We start from the raw sequence: 22029 nt of genomic DNA on the forward strand, positions 1-22029 counted from the left end.
GTGTAATACTGTTTAAACTAATGCGCGAGGGGGAGCCGAAAGGATGTGAAAAAAAAAATAATAAGTTTCCCTACAGACTTCATGGAAAGCGGGTGGTGGTGGTGGTGGTGGCGGAAAAAACGAATAAAAACCTTCTGAAATGACTTTCACTCAATAACACACCCGGGTTAACAATCTAGATCATCTAGGTGCAGTCGATTATAGTGAGTGGCGAGCGACGGAGCGGCTGACGGAGAGACGGTCAAAGAGATGGACGGGTAGGTCACGCGTGTGTCACATAATAATAATATAATATAATATTATTATGATAATGTCGTGCATTGTACTATTTGAATTTATATTTAATAATATTATTGTATGCAAATGTATACGGCTCGGCAACGATTAGGATTTTGGCTGCAGTTCTATCTCGTCTCCGGTGGCGTCCCAAAGTTTCTTCGTAGGGGCACGTCGATGTCAGCGGCTGCGGTGGGTAGAGGTGTGAGCCTTTAAGGGTTTGGGTAGGGAAAAATTGCGAAAATCTCTCCGAACACACAAATAGGGTATAACGTGCACCGTGAAAAATAATAATGTTGTTTTCGAGAGGACGACAACGTTGTAAAATTATTAGTGCACTCTGCCTTCGGTAGTTTCTTATTTTTTTTCTACACTTTTTTTTCGTCTTCTGCGCTCCTCTTCTGTTTGTTCTCCTTTTTGTATGCGCGGCAAACGGTGGAAGCGGCGGCGGCGGCGGCGGCGGTTGTGCGCTTAAATTGCCTCTTAAAAGCGCCGTCTTTGATGATTATCTAAAATTACATTTTGTTATCTGAAACTCGGGCTGTCCTCTAGGTAACACTTATAATAGCGCAAACCGTAGTACGGAGATAGAGTGTGAGTGAGAGAGAGAGAGAGAGAGTCAGACTTATAGTGCGGGGACACGCGAGACAGCCAGTCGGTAAAGACGGAGAGCTAGTGTAATAGAGATCAGAGAGACAACAAATTTCACGTATACCCCTTAAACCAATCCAACTCGCTGCAAATTCGATACTCCACCGCCGCTTAATATTACACTCGTCGTCATCATCGTTGTTACATTATTACACTCGAAACAACGGCTACGACACCTCGTGTGAAATACGACACGTATATAATATTATTACACTGTTACACTCTAATCGTTTTTTTTTTTTTATTAATATGCACGCGCGTCCAGGCGACGAGTGCGCATTTCTAAAAAAAAAAATAGAAAAATGTAACAATTAGATAGCAATTGTTTTATTTCTTTTCTCACCCCTAAACGAGATACTGTTATGATGCATTGCGATTCGTGCACGTTAGTTCGATATACGTTATTCGTATATACAATTGTATGCCACATATACACGGGCACATTTATTTCGTACGTCTCGAGCACACTCGCGCAACGTCTGCACATATTAAATAATTTCGTTTATCGTTTCTGTAATTTATTATTATTATGCTAATAAACCGTTTTCGTACATTAATAACAACAGTAATAATAATAATACCGTATAATATATTATTATTGTTAGTACCAGTGGTGGTACTATACAGCGGTGGCCTTTTTTTCATTTGATAATTCCACGGACCTAGGTCTTATTATGAAAAAAAAAAAGTTATTCGCAGCGGATTGATTTTTAAGTGTTTGTCATCAATACCCAAAACAATGGCCTTTTAAACAATTAACATTATTCTACAATATATATATATATATAATATATTATATTGTCCGGCGGAAGCAACGTTAAATATTGTCTGACGCTATTGTTCACATTGTAGAATGATCTACATCGGCAATTAAGCGCTATTGCTGCGAGGTGCGAGAACCTATTACAGGACATTTAAGATAACAATTTATTGTGAAATATATTTTTTTAATCGGACCGTTTTACTTATAATCTCGATAATATAATTGAAATGAACAGGACATTTAACTAGACAATAACTAACGTTATTGTTTCGAGTTTGTTAATGGTTTAAAATAGCAATTTACCAACTTCTTTTTATAAAACTTACAGTATCTTATACCTATATTTTTTTTTTAACAATTTAACTTGAGAATTTTCTTTTGAAAAGTATGAAAACATTAATTTAAGAAGTTTAGTTTTAATTTTTGTGGACACTTGAGTTTTTCGTACTAAAATAAATATTTATTTTTTTTTTTACACATAATAGCTAAACATTTAAAAATACGAATCAATGAAACAACCACGTTAAAAATATATTTTTTGAATTTATTAATCTTAAAAAAATGTAATTTATTTTTTTTAACTGTGTTTTCATTTTCTTATCTGAATTGAGTTGAGCTGTTATAATGCGTTTAAAATGTCATTAAAAAAAATTAATAATCATATTTAATATTATCCAATGTTAACACTAAATATAATATTTAACTTTAATAAAAAAATATATATTATTTTAAAATTAATAATACATTTACCGATGATATATCAACCAGAATTATGTATAATATCACAACCATTGTGTTCAATGGAGAATAATATTGTATAGAATAATACAAAACACTGTACAATCACAACTGAAATTGACTATAGTTATATAATAACTGTAAGGAAAATTGCAAAAAATTACATAATTTAAAATTTATTTTATAAAATAGTGAGTTTACTAAAATGTTAACGCGGTCATTGTTGGAAATAATAAAATTATGCACGAATTTCAGAATTACACTACCAAGTGATAGATATCAATATTAGATTAAAATGTAACATGCTGTTGAATAAATTAATTACGGTTAAGGCCGTTAAAGGTTTATATGAATGCAAATTTATTTAAATCACAAGTAGGTCTATATTTAATAATTTGTGAAAATTTAAATATTAAAATTATGACTAACCATATTGTTTTAAGTTGCACTCGTGTGTAAAGTACTACTCAATGTGGTTTGTTATAATATACATTATCATTATACCATTATGTGCCAATTGTGCCTAGTGATTTTTAATGTGTCATTTCAAACTATGTAGCTACAATAGAATTATAGTATTTTATAGTAGGTACAATGATTAATTTTGCCAATAAAAAATATACATTTCCCAGTATTACCTAAGTATAATTGAAGAAATATTTTAATCATTAGGATTAAGAGTATAAAAAAACTTTATTGGGCAATGTAGAAAATAAAAAAAGTCTTTTGTTAGGTATTACATTTTTTTAAAAAGTTTTTGGCTTTCCTCGGATTATTGTTTTGGTTATTAACAATGTATTGAATGGTTATAACTTAAGACTTTGGCACGAATATTGTCAAAAGTCGTATACTAGATGAATAATATGTTTTTATACATCAGTTGATGGGTAGTATTTTATGTAAAACAATAATATTTTTCTTATTTTTACTTACATAATATGACTAACAAATTATCAACAGACATTGACTAATGACAAATATAATTGGATAACAACTTATTAATATATTTTATATATTATATACGAATTGTCTATCTACAGGATTATACTAACATTGCCGTGGACACCAGGAGATGATCGTAACCAAATTTAACGCTTGGCACCTGCCACTGTACCGCATAGAGTCATGTTCGCTAAATTCCCAAACGTAACGGGCCCGAAACTTTTGCGGACAAAAGTTGCGAGCACATACCTATAATACTCGTCAGGTAAACGGTTCAACGTGCGCAATCCTCCTTTTGTGCGCGATAACTCCATCGTGAAAACCCAAGTTATGAGTTTGAAACGCGTTGAAAAATTCCATAAACTTACAAGTCGTGAGTTCGTGACTTTCTTGCTCGTGACGCGAATTTACCGTGAGTAGACGTAATGGGAATGATGCGCGTAACAAGAGAAGAGTGGGCCGACTTTGACCGTCCTCGGGTCGTGGTATTAATTAGACGGGGCTTTTTCCTCCCGATCTAAAATGAAAATTACCCCTGTTGATCGCAAATATTTTGCAAAAAAATACGTTTAGATTTCAAAAGTGGACGGATATATTTGATATCGAAATCATCACGTTTAATATTATAAAACATATAATACTATACGACAATAGCATAAACATAATATCTATAAGTTACACACGAGTGGGTAAAATATAGGCGTCGACGAAGTTTGTACTATTTTTGTATTTATAGGTACTATACTATTATATGGCAATGTGCGAATTGGAGAAATTACTCGCGTGCAGACCGCCAGATTTTTTATAATATTTGTATAGGCATTATTTTTGGGTACACACACTTCGATGTTATTTCGTATTCAAATGTATAGCAAATAGTAATATTTAGTTGAATTAAGATAAATATATACAACAAGTCAACGTATTTAGCGGTTCGATTAATCGTTTGTATGTCGTTTCGTTATTTCACCAAACATTCCTCGATTGTATCGTTAAACAGTGAGAAATTCAAAAAATAAACAAGTCGCGTCGAATATCCCTTACGTTAATGAACATTTTGATCTTTTTCACGCCTTCAAAAAGTGTTTGCGTGAAATCGTATAAGAAAAGCTGCACCTCCTCTGGTCCACACGGCGTTTAAACGGAGTCAAAAACTTGTTGTACAGGCAGCACCAGTTAAAACTTTCTTTCGCCCTTCGCGATCAACTGCCGTCGTTTCGCCGTGAGAACTTTTTTTTTTTACCGACATAACACCGACGCGGATTGCGACGAAAGTGCGCGAAAAAAATTTTAATGGCCGACCTGTTTTGTTGGGTACCTATTAGAAGTTTTCAAAACAATCTCGCAGGATCGCAACGGCCGGTAAACTGTGGAACTCCCAAACACGCAAACAGACGAGAATGACGAGTCGTCATATTATTTGGTATATACTTAAACTCACACACACACACACACACACAAACTCATCTTTTGTTCGACAGCTTACATATATTATATTCGGTAGAATAATGGTATTGGGGGGGTGGAAGGGAGGTGTATTTACCGCGGAATTCATAGCGCGGCACAAGTCGTCGTGTGCACATTACACACCTAGAGACTGGTGTGATAGGGTGGGAGACGATCAAAACTTTGGCCCACAGCCGTTATAGTCCGATCGGTCGTGGCTGACATTGTTCTCGGCCCAGGTGATCGAATGCACGACCTGCAGAGCGGCTCCGCGCCGGAAACGCCTCCGGATATCCGGAGTCAACCGTCGTCGTCCACCGTTCCCGCCACGCCAAAAACGCGAGTAAAGTTCGCCATAGACAGTCGGCGTATACGGTGGCGAGTGCGGACGACGGGGTGGTGAACACGCCGTACACCGAATGGGCGGACTTTGGCCAACAACCACGCACAACATTATTTCCACCCCCTCCTCGGCGGTTCTCCGTCGCCAAATTATTACGCACTACCCCCAAAAAACCCACCTCACGTCCACGATCACTCGGCGAAAACGGCAAAAGCGCATTGCGAAAAAAAAAACCGTACCCATAAAATGCTCCGACGAGCGATAACTCGGCCACGCACAATATCCGTCCGTCGCCGGTTTCGCCGCCGGTGCCGTTTACCGTAGGCATTGTGTTCGACATATTATTATTATTATATCGCCTATCCTCCATAATTAAAATAATAAAATATATTTTTGTTTTTCGACATGTCGTTCGATTTTATGGCTCCGCGCACTTTTGATTGGCCGCACTGTGCGCGCCGAAAAATCCATTGTTTTTGGCAAACCCGCAGCGCCTCGCCGTTGCGTACAGCTCATTTCGTTTGAGTCATATAATTCAGGCACACACGAATTATTCAACGATTTTTTTTTATTTTTTTTTTTACTTTTCGTTGTTTTACTTTCACTATTATTACTATTATTTACAAAAACGAAATACTATGTCACGCGATAAAAAACGAATATCAATTTATTCATCTACGAACAATGAAAACAACGTAAAGTTAATAAACAATATGTGTTGTACGGAATGTACACAGTTGCGATGGAAATAAATAAATTCATAATAATAATTTTATTTCGTATTAAGGTCGTAGTAAAAACAAAAAAAAATAATGATATAATAATATAACCCTCGGCGATTATTATAATAGCGTTATTGATTTATCCATATATGCGTTACCGTACTTAGCATCAATATTAATTTCAAATATATTTATGATAATAAATTGTTAATGTAAAACTAGAAACCAAAATAATTGTCTCTACAAACGATTTGTTTAATTATTTAACTAATTACTATAGGTTAATGCCTGCATAATATTAGATTCAGGATTTTTATTTTTATTTGTTTTCCTGTTTTAGAAATCGGTGGTGCAGCTCATAATAACTAATAATCACTGAAAAACTAAGCCCAAAGCTAAGTAGCCGTTGACAGTTGATTGTAGCCTGTATGACATAATATGTAATAATTATGTTTTTTAAATTTAACTATACTTGTTTCCGATTTTGCACTTGCACATTATACTCAGACATCGTATAGGTACCTGTTCTGATCGAATTCAATGTACACGTTATAATTTTAAAATTACATACCTAATAATAGGTACTAAATTTAACTCTTATAATATAATTAAATATTATATTAGACGTACATATATATCGTGATTTTAATTTTAAGTTGGTATTGTTTTGGGTATTAATATAGCCCATAAAGTATGATATAGGTATAGCAATAAAAATGTATTTTAAGGACTTTATAATATTAAAGAATTGTTATATTTACTAAAACACAAGAATTTATTGTGTTGCTCCATTTAACTTCATTAGATTCACTTATATTAGGTAAGATTATAGGTAATATTAACTTTTAGCCACATCTATGTAAGACTTTTAAACCAATTGAAGTATTAATTGTATGACTAACTTTTACCTTTCTGTGACTAAGCTAAGCTACACAAATATCGTAAACTTCCATAATATATAATTAAACTGATTTTCAAATAGCTTAAACAGTAGAATAATTTAGAGGAAATTATAATGATAATATGTAATATTAGTTGGCTTGATAATTATCCATTGTGTGGAGTTCATCTTAGATCATAAGAACATGTATACAATTTATTATAGATTAATAATTCAAATTGACTTATAAATCTTAATCTTATATTAATTTATAGGTAATCGTAATGGGCTCGTAATGTTTTCAGAATTTTCTTTAAGTTTAGTTTAAAAAATGTCGTTCGATTTGAATTTGATCAACAATAAAAATTGAATATACTCGAGATCGGATTGAATTAGTATATTATAAATTATTAATACGTACTAAATCAAGTGTCAAACAATTTCATTAATATTTTATTCAGCTATTATTGTCATGACGTATAACTTGTAGTTAATTACGTCATGCATGCAATTTATAAAGCGTTAATACGATAACTTGTTGTTTCCAATGTTCTTATTTTGACATATTATAAAACGACGCTATTTAGAGTTTGATTAGGTCAAACGAATCGTAACAAGAGAATATTTTACTTTCGATAATATTCCTCGAGACACTGTTGTAAATGGAGACAATATTATATAATGCTATAAAATAATATAGTGTTTGTATTCATAAAAAATAAAAAAAACAATTGTTGTATACAATAGTGTAGCAGAAAGTAAAAATTAAAATACGATTGAAGCATCGTGTTCGTGCAGTTTCAAAGTAAAAAACAACTATTAATAATTTTGTCCAGAACAATTACAACACAAAACAATAACAACTACAGTCCTTTTTTTTACTTTATTTTTAATTTAAAAAGTACAGCACAAAGGGCCCTTCAAGTATATCAGAGAGGTCTGGGACAACCGGAAAATTGTAATAGAAAAACAGAAGAGTGCAAAATAACACAACACACACACACACAAACATACGGAAAAAAATAACGCTTTGCCATGTGTTATACCTGAATATTTTACCATTTGTTCGCATTCCTTGTAAAAACTTAGCACCCAGAAAGAGTCGGGTTATTATATTATGTTCACCGAAATTCATCGTAAAACGTGAAAACGCGGTCGGCGAGTGTTTAAAAAATTCGAAACATGCAGCAAATTCAAATGGAAAATCTGCAGGCAGGGCGAGGGGGGATGGCGAAATTAACTAACTGTATAATACCTTGTATTAGGTAAAAAAAAAAAAAAATTAAACGCGGGACTACGATAAACGTAGTTGAATAAAAAAAAAAAAAAAATGAAAAATGTCTTGGAATGAAATTTTTCGGTCAAAGGGATTGTGGTTTTTTTTTTGTTACGTTTGTTAGTGCGTAGTTAAATTCCTTTGTATGATGCAAACGATGCAGCTGTTGTAGCAGTCAGCGAGTGTTAGTAGGACGTATAATATTATGTACCAACACTGCAGCACGACGCGCCTTCGAATAAAACATTTTCGTTTCGGACGTTTTGTACATTCTCGGCACGGTAAAATCGTACTGTCCGATATTATAATAATTAAATAATATAATTTATACAGTCGTTATGCATTATTTAATAATATAATAGTAATAAAATATTAATATTCATTGGCCGTGGAGTACAATAATGTATGGTCATACCGCGGCCGACACGACCGTCCGGCTAGCTAAATTATTATACTACGACGACGACGGCGGCGGTGACGACCTCCGCAAATCCGGTGAATAATAATTTTGTTTGTCCCGCATTTACATATATTATCATTATTATCATTATTATTATTATTATTATTATTTGGCGACACTATACGACTAGTTGCTGTTTCCCGCGATCGGTCCTTTATTATAATAGACGTCGGATTAGCCACGGACACCGCCCACCCCAAAAGTCCATCTCAATCGTTCTAATCCCTCCACTGGGTCTTCGCCCAGCTCCTCTCGAGTCTTCGCATCTTCGGTCCGAGCTTTGCGGAGATTTGGTCACGCGATGTCTTCAATTAACCGTTCCGATGTGACGTTTTTCCAGCCCATTCCGATTATTAGCTCAATATTGGACGGGAATTTATTGATTCCACTCGTCTGACGATGTCGTTACGATATTAAAATAAATATGGATATATTAATATATTATAAAAGTTATAATATCATTATGATAAGGAAGTATATTGTATTTGGTTTTATACATAACAATTGTTCACTGTCAATTATAATATATATATTAGGGTTGGGACATTTTCCGAAATCATACCGGAAACGTACAACTCGGTTAGAATTCCCGGGAATGCTCTGAAACGGTCGGAAAAATTGAAAAATTCGCGAGAATCAATGATTATTTATTAGGTACCTGATCGTTATGGTAATACATAACGTATTCCAATTACATATTATGTAATGCATTGATAAAATAGAATGTGCATAGTTCAATAATTGTACATAAATGAATATTACTATATTTGACTAAAATGGATATTCGTCGCATTTTACCGTAAATACTCGGTTTCTTCAATCGAACCAACACCAATGAAAAAAAAAATAATAATAAAAAGAACCGTACTTAAGACGTATTTAAGGACCGTTTACGAATTAAATAGAAAACAATAATAATTTTGTGTAGGTAGGGGATTATTTTTAAACGTATAGTTTTGAGAGGAGTATTATGGGGAATAATACAATTACCTACGTTCGGGTTGTGGTATAATATGTTTTATGCGTAATAAATGGTCATTGTGTGTGTGTGTGTGTGTGTGTGTGCAGACTGTAGATATTGTGGTTATAAGAGGAAAACACCAGATCTCAATGGCACGCACATGTCAAAAATCTGATATGACACGTATAATAGCAAATTATTCAACTGCTAAATTGATAAATTTTCATTCCATCTTAAAGGGATTCGATACAGTGAATTTCCGTATTTGTCCAATACACGCGCGACATAGTATTTTAGACGTAGTTTTTGCCATACATTCCAATTGAGTTATAGAAGCAATAAACATTCTGAAAACAGATTTGAATTAGTCGTCAATTCTACTTAAAATCGACTTTCCCACATGTTTGATATTACCCCCAAATTTCTAAAAATGTCATACTAAAAATTAGTATTTAAAAATTGTCGTATTTTAATATTTGGAAAAGTTAAAATCATAAATTCAAAAATGTAAGAAAGTCAATTTCAAGTAGATTTGACGACAAATTCAAACCTGTTTTTAGAATTCTTATGGCGTCATTAGATCAATTGGTATGTTTGACAAAGGACCAGTCTAAAATCCTATCCTAAAATATATTAGACAAAAACGGAAAATAACGGTATCGAATCCCCTTAAGAACCGGTTGATACTGAAACAACATTTCAAAGTCTTAATGTTGTTATGTTTACATTTAATCCATTGAACAACTTTTTCAAATGTCTTCATCTGAAGAAGCGTAACTTACTGTTGAATACAACATATCTTACACATTTTTCAAGTCAAATTTTGATAAGTGTGTTATAACATGTTGTTCAAAAGTCGTTTGTTGGATCTAAAGACGAAAAGAAGATAAAACCAAACTTTTTCAAAATCCATATCAGCTTGATACATTGACCAATACGTAAAATAGGACTTTATAGCATAAAAAACAGCGTGATTTACATAAATCGTAATTTTTTCACACCTTCTCTACTCGTTGATCTTAAAGGATAGCATTAGCACATAATTATAGTACCTACTATGTTATTTTCTTATCTCATGTTAAATACACAATAATTGTGTTCCGTCGTTTCATAAACGTATAACATCTCATAATCAAGTTTTTGATTTTAAAAAGTTTACGTTTTTACAATCGTTGAAAAAAGATTTTACTATTATTTATTTTTTTAAAGAATATGATTTAAGTTGAGTCAAACAAACAAATTAAACATTCAAATGTAGCTTTCAATCCACGTTTCAAATTGTGTTCATACAACTTCAAAGAAAATGGGAACATAGAATATTTTGTAAATAATTTAATGAAAATTGTAGATACCTACTATATATTATAATGTATATATTAAAAATGTATTTGAGAACTTCAGCCGGTAAAGAAGTATTTTTTTATTTCATAATAGTTGCATTATGGTGATTAATCAAAATTTTTTTATTAATATTATTTTTCTTCTCAATTATTTATTTATTTTATCAACTCAGTTGCATAAGTCAGCTGAATGATTGTCTACTTTAAGAATATGATATTAAGTTTTTTGTTGCTCGCTAAACATACAACAAATATTTATAAATAATATGACATTTGCATGTGAATAAAATACATTTTAAATCAAAAAAATTCACTGAGCATGATAGATATTCCAAGAAAAATGCGTATCCAAAGATAAACAAATAAAATATGTCACAAAGGTGATACCGTTATAAATATTATATCAACACAATGTTTCCATGTTATATTTTTACTTGACACGTTAAGCACAAAAAGGAAAGTTACGAGAGTAAAAGAAAACATACGAAATGTATTATTCTACGGATTCAGTTGTAGACGCTGAATAATGTATACGCATATATGTATATAACTTGAACATGATTTGAATATAGCAAAGCTTCATTATTAGTTATATAAATTAAAATAAATATGGCAGAATATAAATTCTAAATCCCGATTTTTTCAATTGGTGATATCAATAATATCATTGAACTTTAAAATTAAATTAAATTTACTAACTATAATTATTACGGTGTCTACAGTAGTATTAAGCAAAAAAAAAAAATGACGCTGTGACATTCTTAAAATTCTGATAGTCTGAATTATATTTTAGCCCATAAATGGAATAAATTTCAGTAAACCATAGTATACTCTAACTATGATGGACACAATATTATTACAATATTAATATATTATTAGATATACCTATCGTATTGAATTTATCGTATTAATACTTATTTCTTTCCAAATTCCCAATTAAAATTCAAACGTTTGGAAAAAAAAAACATTAAAAGTTAGATTTTAGACGTGTATATTTTATAAGTGAGATAAACATTTTCTTACGTCAAGTAATAATATAAGTGCTGAACAAAAATCGTTGCACATTTTTAATGTTTTAATACGTGAACGATTTTGGTTTCATTCGGTTTCCGTAGTAAAATGTTCTGCACACGCGCGCGTTTTAATGTAATCATAATGATTGATTAATAGGTATAATAATAATAATAATAATAATAATAATATGTATAATATGTACATCGCCAAAATAACAAATTATACGTCGAGTTGAAAATCGATTGTAAGTAACAGGTATACCCTTACTTGACCTTCTCATACCACTCTCGATGTACCCTCGGTTCATATAATAATAAATCAACATTGGCAGAAGTTTATTTTTATAAAACGACGCTAGGCTTTGGCAATAAACAATAACGTCGATACTTGCGGTAAGCGTCTACCCCGGAGAGTACAGAGTAAATATTTCTTTGAACATCAATAACAATATTGCAAGCGATTATACTATCATTGTTTGTCGAACGAATAATGACGGAATTGTGTGGAAATATTACGTTCCAGTCGCCACATCTAAAACTATGCTTCCAATAGTCATGGTAAACAATATTATTATACCTAGGTTACTATCAGCACGCGTATGACCTCGCAAATTAAAATATAATATTAAAAACAATCCGTGTGCGCATAATATTATTATGTTTCACTTAATTGTAGGGAAATATAAACACTGTTATTTTTTTATGGGCCCGCATATAGTATTATAATATAAACACCGAGTTTATACTCCAACGATAATTATTGCGTAACAACTGTAACCAAGATTATGAACAGAGTTGATTCGTGTTGGTAAACGGAAAAAAAAACCTGAGAAAAAAATGTAATTGATAAAAATATCTTAGTATTTATTATTATAAGTTACCTATATAATCATTTAAAAATAAATGTACTACTCATTATTGGTATGGGATACCTTTTTCATTAGCACTATAATATATACCTATTATGATTATATTATATTTTTACCTATTACTATACTATTATCGCTACAGTGATTATTATACGGTATTATTTCCTACCTATTCGAATTTTCATAAATTAAGCTGTTCGTGTCCCATACAATTTTGTTTTGCTTTAGATTTTTCAAAATTTTATCGGATTGTATTTCTGCTATATCAACACTATTACATTGTCTTATCGAATTTGGTCAACTGCCATATCGTTGGACGGGTGAGCCCCACCACGAGATTGAATCTATTATTCCTGTAGCTCTCCTTGCGTTTAATGACACTATACGTGCACGTTCCATTCCTTGTGGACACAACGATTTAATTCGACGTAGCTTTATACGTTTTTCCGAACCAACCTTTTTTTACGTTTCTGTAACGCAGCACAATCAAAACGTACCCGAGTCATTCATTAGTATCTGAGGTGAAACAATGGTTTTCAAATAGGTATACAATAAAAAAACAGTTTCAACGGTTCTTCGTAAATTATGTGTTATGTAATAAAAAAAAAAGCTAATCCATCTAACATGTCGCATAGATAACTACAGTTATAATATTTATTTGTAATAATATTATATATCATATAGAAAAATAAAAGCATAAAAAAACATAAATGCAAAGAGATGCTGTCTCTAGTAAGCTGTGTGTTCAGAGCGATAAAAATATGTTCAAAAATTTGCGTTTGGCCTTTTTTTTACTCGATGTTTTTTCCTTATATCAGTCATTTTACACTAACCGTGTTCGTCTTGATCGCCTTACATCGAAGGCACAGAAACCGAAGTGGTGGATATAATGTAATATAGTGTAGGTTAACATAGTATATAATATGATGTATTACATTGTTTATCGCGTACTCCTGTTTCGTGTTATTATAGTACGTTATAGAGTCACCATACATTAATAAGTTTAAAGTTTTTTTTTACTAAATTATACATTGTGTTAAAAAAAAATCAACCTAACACGCACGGCTGTGACCTTTGAAACGACCGAGGACTTTAGAGTGTGCATTTCCACACGTTGTACGCAGTTGTTGTTGTGTAGTCAAAAATTCTGTATCTGACTTTTTCCTCTTCTCTCTACCCACCAACTACAGTTTCGATATTTTACATTACTATAAGATCGGTTTTTGATTTTATTGGCTGAACCATATCCGTATGTCGTCCGGGTGCTAGTAAGAGCGGCGGACGGACTGATTTTTAAGGTCTCAGAGACAATATTTAAATTTTTACGTCCCAAATAAGGGAGTTTGTTAGGATGCCCCTTAGTATCACATAAAGGTACCGATAAATCGAATTCGTCGAGAATATCATACGTACAACCGATATAACAATAACGTAAGAAGCTCCTAAATAGTTAATAATTTCACCCAATTATTTTTGTCACTGAACCGAGTGCACCAGCTGTTTAGTGTTTTCGATATTTTTCGTGTTTCACGTCCCGAACACAGTTCGAGGAAGTATTATCGATTGACTGCACGGCCAACGTGCGCATTATACAATAGATCACGATTATTCAATTACTCGTTAATTGAGTCATAACGATGTCGACTAAGCAGCTGATGATAAATAAATGGAAAATATGATTTTTTTTTTTTTTAAACGCGACAACGGACGAAAGATAAAAATATATAAAAATGTGCGTTTGACGGCGATGCAGAGATTCCCTTTTGCGGCGAGACTAATCATAACAACGACGGCGAGCCCAACTTTGATAACGATAATAACGAAGATAATAATTGTATTATGTATTCGGTGTGCCACCGACGTCACCGATGACGCGTATCCGAAAATTTGCGTCGCAGACCGTGAAAAATATGTCTGGCACGTAGTAAGCCCGGCGAGCCGGTTAACGAACGGGGCTTTGGGTACGACGTCGTCACACGTCCTCATTGCCACGAGTAGGATCGTCGTCAACGGCGGAGACCAAACCCACCGAATCGTCATAATATTATTGTTTACAATTTATTTGCACTGTTAAAACGGAGATCCGACCTGAAATTACGATTTTTTTTCCCTTTAAATTTTGTTCCATATTATATCATAATGATAAAAAAAAAAAATTGTCGATCGACCATAATATGGCGTGTAAGCTCCCGGCCACGAGACTACGCTGTCACACATAATATTATTATTATTATTATTATTATGTGGATACTTCGTTACGACGCAATATCTCGGTATGATAAATTGGCCAAACTGGACGATATAATATATTTTGGGCTGAGTGTATAAATCAAAGCGATGATAATAATTTCTATAACGAGACTTAGGCCGTCGCAAGACTATCGAAGAAGTGGCAAAAAAAAAAATCTTTAACGAGTCTGTTCTAACAGATAACTAGATAACTGCAATGGGATGCCGTCGCGAGACTAGCAAAGAGGTGGAAAAACAAAAATCAAGACTTTGTAATATCATATTAGTAGGTAATTGTATACGTTTACGGACGTCATATTACTGTGATTTATATGACAATATCATTATTCCATCCGATATTCCATGTTAATTATTTCGTACTGTCAATTCGGAACTTGTACATGCTATATTGCATAATAATAATAATATTCATCATCGTCTAACAACAAATAAACGCTTTGCGAGTACGGTATTGATATTGTGTACTTACTACTTGTGTCGGCCTTCAGCTGTGGTCCCGGAGAAGATACCCAGTTTAGTTTCATTTCCTGTAACACACAACATTTTTAATTAACTTTTCGAAAAAATGTATTTTTTTATTAAAATTAAAATTTTAAATATTCACAGGAACAACGGTATACGTAAAGTGTAACTATTTACATCAGAACGGTTACGAAGCGATAAATAATATTATTTTTATTCAAAAGGTGTTTCATAACATATTGTATTTGTAATGCATAACCACGAGAAAATCGTATTCAGACGATGATTGTCGACATTCCAATTGAAATTAATATTTATTTTGAAACACCATAATTTATGTATAAAACACATACAAAAATATGTGCACTTTAAGACGAGGTATTAGCATTCTAAGAAATATAACCATTTTTAAACGGAGTGTTATATATTATTATTATAATTTTTATGTTCCTCCGAAATATATTAATATATTACTATCAATATTATTTTACGAAAATGAGAATGGAATAATTTTCTAAGAAAATTTGAGGGGCATGCGTAATATTTTAACGCAGACAAGCCTGGGGGATGTATGTAATATAGTATTATTTTTAATTTTAACAGTTTTTTGTGGTTAATTTAAATAAATAATTTGATAAATTCTGAGAAATAAATGTATTATTATATTACAAAAGAATATAATAATATGATAATAATAAAAATACGATTATTGCCATAGATGCACCTCAAATTTTTGGTTGGTACTAAAATTACACAACATTCACTACAGAGCCATGACCACATTGCCACACACATACACCTTCGTACTTCACTTTAAAATAATACATAATATACTAAAATGCATAATATCAAACTTCAAACTAAATATTATCATCATGACATAAAAAAAATGTTTTAAGATACTAGGTATTCACATTACATATTTTATAATAATGATCATTAATTATGCTTTAATAAATTACTGATAATAAACTATATGAAAAAATGTTTTCTATCTTGATTGGAAAACATTATTTAATATTGTATTTATATAGTCAATTACAGTTTATAATATTCCTTTGGATGTGTTCCTAACATATTATTGTCTTATTTTGACTACGATGATGACTAGTTTTGAATATTATGATGTTCTAATTTATTGAATATTATTACATTGACGTTAGCTAAAATAATACTCATCATCGACGTGCATGTAGTGAAATTGTCGATACAGAGCGCCGTGTTACATTCGTTCCGAATAACTTTATACTACTATACTATTATTAAGTTTGCCTTATAGTGTATATCGCTGCAGAAGTCAGCCGAAACGAATCCATTCTAATATATTATGCTAAGAGTTTTGTTTTTTATTTTTGTAAAAAATTACTTGAAAATAATATTGTTGTGCATACTAATTAATCTCAAAGAAAAAAAAATACCAAAAAAACAATCATATTTTCAATTGTCTTATAAATGACTCAAAAAGAATCCACATATTTTGTAAATTATTAAATGTCTAGAAAATAGTAATTTAGATATCTGATAGACTTTATAATTCATTACAGCTCATCAATGTTGTTGAAAATCGGTCTTCAGGAATGATTCTCAATTATTTACTGTTTTTCGTTATTTTCCACAATTTATTATTTTAAAAATTCCTAGAAATGTTATGTTTTTGAATACCTCAATGTACCGAGTAGATTGAATTTTCTACCAGGAACCAACTTTAAAGTTGAAGATTGAAGTATTTTCTCTGTTCCAAACACAACAAACACAAAAATAAACGAATAAAATAAAAATAACACTCATCATTGTAAAACCAAACAATAATTAATACACTCAGAATCAAAAGCCGTACATGACATAATCAATTAAAAACAATATTTTTTACAGTTAAACGTCTTACTGCACAGTTTAGTTAATTATGAACGACATACACCCTTTCAAGAATACACCTAGTCTAACATGCGCATGAAACGTTATCACAAAAATATCTTTCAAGTGTCAATTTTTGAAGGCGTTTTTATTTTTAAGTGTTTTGCCGCAATCATTCTTTCTCAATTTTATTTTTTTTTTTAATGCTTACTCTGCATTACAATTTTAATCAACTCTGATGTGGTATCTTGTTCGACATATACAACCGGTCGTTTGTTTCATACTTTTTACATTTTGACGAAAATATAAAATAAATACCTACAAAAAGTACCTAGGTAGTAGTAATTACGTAATACTTTATTAAAATTCTAACCACCCTAACTTTTGTTTGTCGTATCTAAATATTTGTTTGGGCAAACGGGATAATTTAATATTAAAGTGTATTTATAGTGTCAATGCGATGCAGTATTATGGTGAAACACAATTAATTTAATAACCTTAAGGTTGAAACTTATGTAGGTTTATTAAATATATAATAACGTGCTTTTTATACTCGGGTTCGTACAAATAATAATAATATTTTCGAACGTCTGTGAAGGTTTTTTATGCACAAATGTTTACTAGTGCAATGTAAAATGTACAAATTTAAACTACTGTTATAATTTACGATACGCCGAGATTAAAATACAAAAAAATAATGTAATAGGTATAATATGTGATTAAAAGTCATTAATCCAACTATAAAATAGTTGTAAAAATAACGTAAATTATTTAGGATTTCCATAATACCATGTGAATTACACACTATGCGTGGAGTGTACTCCAGCAATAAACAAAATCAAAGTTCGTAAATAACTGCTGGGAAATGAACTGTTTAGCCACTCTTGAAATGCCAATCGAGTATTCGAGAATTAAATATAACTCTCAATGACTGAAACATTCTCTAAAAATGTTCTCCACATTTTTAATTTAGCACTAAAATGAAATATAATGTCGACCTTGCAGACATTGTCCAAAATCAACGTTACTCGCTAATATTCATTACACTTTAGTTGATATAGGGCCCTTCTACAAAAAAAACATACATTTATCGATGAACCACTGTAAATGTTATTTACGACAAGGCACTCATTTGAGGTACACAAAAATGTACAGCACGCGTTCAGTTTCAACAAATAACCGTGGTAGTATTCGGATATATATTATACACATTACATATGTCCAGGGGCGAAATTCAAACGCAAAAACTGAAGCATCCTTATAACTTATTTTCAGTTGTTGTTAGTACACTACACGACAACCAACACACACACACACTCAAGCACACCCTAACATTCGATTATTTAATAATGTCTTTGTACTGTTGTTGTTGTACCTATACATATTGACTTATTGATATTAAAAACTAATAAGGATTAATTAACCATACACGCGTGTCATACATTATGAAGGTGCTAATTACAAAGCTAGGGGTGCCAAGCACACCCCAGCTCATCCCCGACATTGCGACAGTCTAAATGTTATTCATAGAAATAGTTATAACGATGATGATAATTTAGGCCTTGTAGATACGAGTACTTGTAGACCACGCCTTCTTCGTTAATCCTAAACCGTAATACTCGCGCACGTCTGTAGTTGATGTCGATAAGTCCTCTGTGTGTAACCAGGGACTAGAGAAGAGGTTTAAGATGACAAGACATCTGATGTTTGATTTGGGAACGTAAATATTTACACCCTTCAATTGAATTGATAAAACGTTTAGCGACACACCTCTTACCACCGCGCCCACACAGTGTATGGTGGTAATACTCTGTTGCTCCGATCTATATGTGGCGAATTGCTTTACAATAACTACAGTTACATCTTACATACATATTATAATAGTATTATGATCTGTACAGGCGTATTTGCCAAGCGTACACTCAACCACCTTTTATCATTTAAAATATCACGTGTATTCAAATTCTGAGTTTTGGAATCTTTAAGTATATTGTATATCTAATTAATACCATATTTGAAAATACTTGAATTTTTATACTGTTTAAGAAGTAACCATTGGCTATACAAAGTTTCATTTTTATTAAGTCATAAATTAGATCATTTTTTTGGAAATTCTTACGCATATTATTTTGAATATAATCATATAGACTTTATTAAACTTAATGTCCCGAGGACAATATTCATAGATAATAATTATTTTGTATCGCCATTTAAATTACATTTAGCTCTGAGCAACCAAAACATATATTATGGTCTTTAAATGAAGGTACGTAAAAAATTTCAAAAATACCAATTTTAATAAATGCGTAATATTAAAGAACGATATTGTGGGGAGGAGAGTGGAGGTTGAGTGAACATGCTAGATATTTACACATGCTGAATATCTGTTAAATAGGTATGACTATCATCATTATTATTACCAGATTTTTGTTTATTACATAGTAGGTAGGCAACGTTAAAACCCAAAACTCATCGCCGTTGTCGTAGACGTTAGTAGGTACCTAGTCATAATAATATTAAGAAAATACGCGTTTTATGAAATATTTTCATTTTGTAATGAGGTGCATACTATATCATTGTAAAGAACAAACTAATGGAAATTTACAATTTAATTATGATAACAAAAAATAAATGTTATGTCTCAATAACATTAAACTGTGCGAGATATTACGTTCAGCGCGAATTCAGCGCGAAAACAAATTAATTGAATAACGCATAATAATTACTAATTAAAAATAACTAGGTACTGTAAATATATAATGTTAAATAATTGCTTTGAAAGCGAGAAGTTATTGCACAACAATTTTAAAATACTGCACTTCTGTTTTAATAATACAGTTTTTTTAATGTGTATGTATGTGCGTGTGTGTGTGTGTATGTCACTGTTTATTTTAATTTCTCAAACATGTATTTTTTTAAAGTTTAAAGTAAACGCTACAACGGAATATTATTGAACAATCGTACACACGATAAGTTATTGTTCAATATTAATTTACATCAATAAATTAATAATTCCTATACAAATAGCAAATAGGTATGATAAGAATTTAGGGAATCAGATAAATTACCGTAGGTTCATGTGAGTTTATTAAATATTATTAATGAAAACGCACTGTTCGATAACATAAATGCATACATTTTTTTATTTCAAAACGTACCCTATATTAAAACCACGTGTTTATAATATTTTGATAAACACATTATTCTTACAACGTTTGCAGTTACAGGCAGTGCCTAATATGTTCCTATGTTGGTTTGCTTAAAATGGATCCTGCTTAATATTTATATTTTTCGTAACCACGTAACAATAACCCTCATCGAAGTACAATAGCATAATACAGATCTACAACAGTAGGAATACGACAATAAATATGGCGTTGGTGTCTAATATATCTTTAAGCGTAGGCGTAGTTCAGATACCGATGGCTTTCTAGTAAAAAAAAGTGTACACATGCGGCGAAAGAAGAAATTCCTCGAGTGCATGTGTATAAGTTCACAACCCGAGGTAACGTCAAACATCAAAAAGAATCAGTAAAAAAGTCACTATATATGTATGTGAAGTGAATGGATATTGAAGATGGAAAACAAATATGTGTTACGAGCATAAGGTACTCCGCACTGAGTTTTTAGCTTATGTCATTTCATTAAACAGTCCTCTGCAGTATTGTGCGTCCATCCGTGTGTGTGTGTGTGTGTGCAAAATGCCGATATCTTTTGTACATAAAGGGAAATAAATTATTGACTTGCTTGATTCAAATTCTTACGATCAGTGCGTTACAATAATGATATGATGTCTTCGGAGAGTTTGTTACGAAAGGCCTTAACGAATATATGAATAAGTTTAATATTTATAACGTTACCATTGCCGCATTGTCGCTAATTATAAAAACTGAACAAACTAGCGAAACGTCACGACTTTGTCCTGAGGTGGTTTTTATACGAAACAATACATAATAATAATAATAATAAATATTATGTTGTTTGTAAATATTTATTCGAAAACAAAAATAATTGTTCTCCAGATGTCCACAGATGGCCCTGAACAATTATGGTAATTAATATCAAACATACAATTCTGTAATAATCTTGTAGTTATAAATTGTGAGTAATTGTTTTGTTTTGAAAGCACTACCTACTCATTATAGACCCACAATTCACATTGATATTTAATTGTGAATAATTATAAAACGGGAGCATTAAATGTCTGGGGGAGGGGGGGGGGGGTATTGTCAACGTTATAACGTCTTCAAAAACAACTTTGTGTAGGTACCGTGTTGCGAATACAATCACAATGAATTATATTTCTAAACTTTGTGTTATGTGGTTTTGACATTAAATTGTTTACGGTTCAATAATAATATTATACCTAGGCGATTGAACGGTCTGAAAACTTATTTCACAGTGGGTTATTATGTTTTATTGTTGTCGACGAAAACAAAATGTAACTATTTCACACATTTTAAACGGCAAATAAAATATTATAGTTTTTTATTTTTTTTTCGTCTTGCATCTGTTAAGGATATTTTTTCTGAGAAATGTTTTTTTCAATATTTATGAAATCACGTTTGAATCGTTTTATTAAAATACCTTTTTAATGTTTTCACCTATTTTAAACGTCAGTCCCTATTTTCGATTACATATTCCGATGCGTTGCACTTGTATATAAATATAAGCTCATAAGTATCGAAATACCAATGGTGAATTATTTATTTAGAGTATTCATCACCATACTGAGCTTTATTATAGTGATAACACTAATATTACGCGCGCCGCGAAATGTTGG

General features: G+C 31.7%; 1 protein-coding gene across 3 annotated transcripts in view; it reads right to left on the bottom strand.

The window, feature by feature from the left end:
- The window catches only part of LOC132943749 (nucleolysin TIAR), a 356895-nt gene that overhangs the window by 175918 nt on the left and 158948 nt on the right, over window positions 1-22029 (bottom strand). For 2 of the 3 annotated variants that reach the window (XM_061012834.1, XM_061012832.1), the window contains exon 2: window positions 15400-15457. In XM_061012834.1, the coding sequence (XP_060868817.1) occupies window positions 15400-15457 (58 nt within the window). The remainder of the gene's footprint in view (window positions 1-15399; window positions 15458-22029) is intronic. The other variant, XM_061012833.1, reaches the window with a different exon arrangement.

The sequence above is a fragment of the Metopolophium dirhodum genome, chromosome 4 (genome assembly GCF_019925205.1).
Source record: "Metopolophium dirhodum isolate CAU chromosome 4, ASM1992520v1, whole genome shotgun sequence".
In the NCBI taxonomy this organism is placed as follows: Eukaryota; Metazoa; Arthropoda; class Insecta; order Hemiptera; family Aphididae; genus Metopolophium; species Metopolophium dirhodum.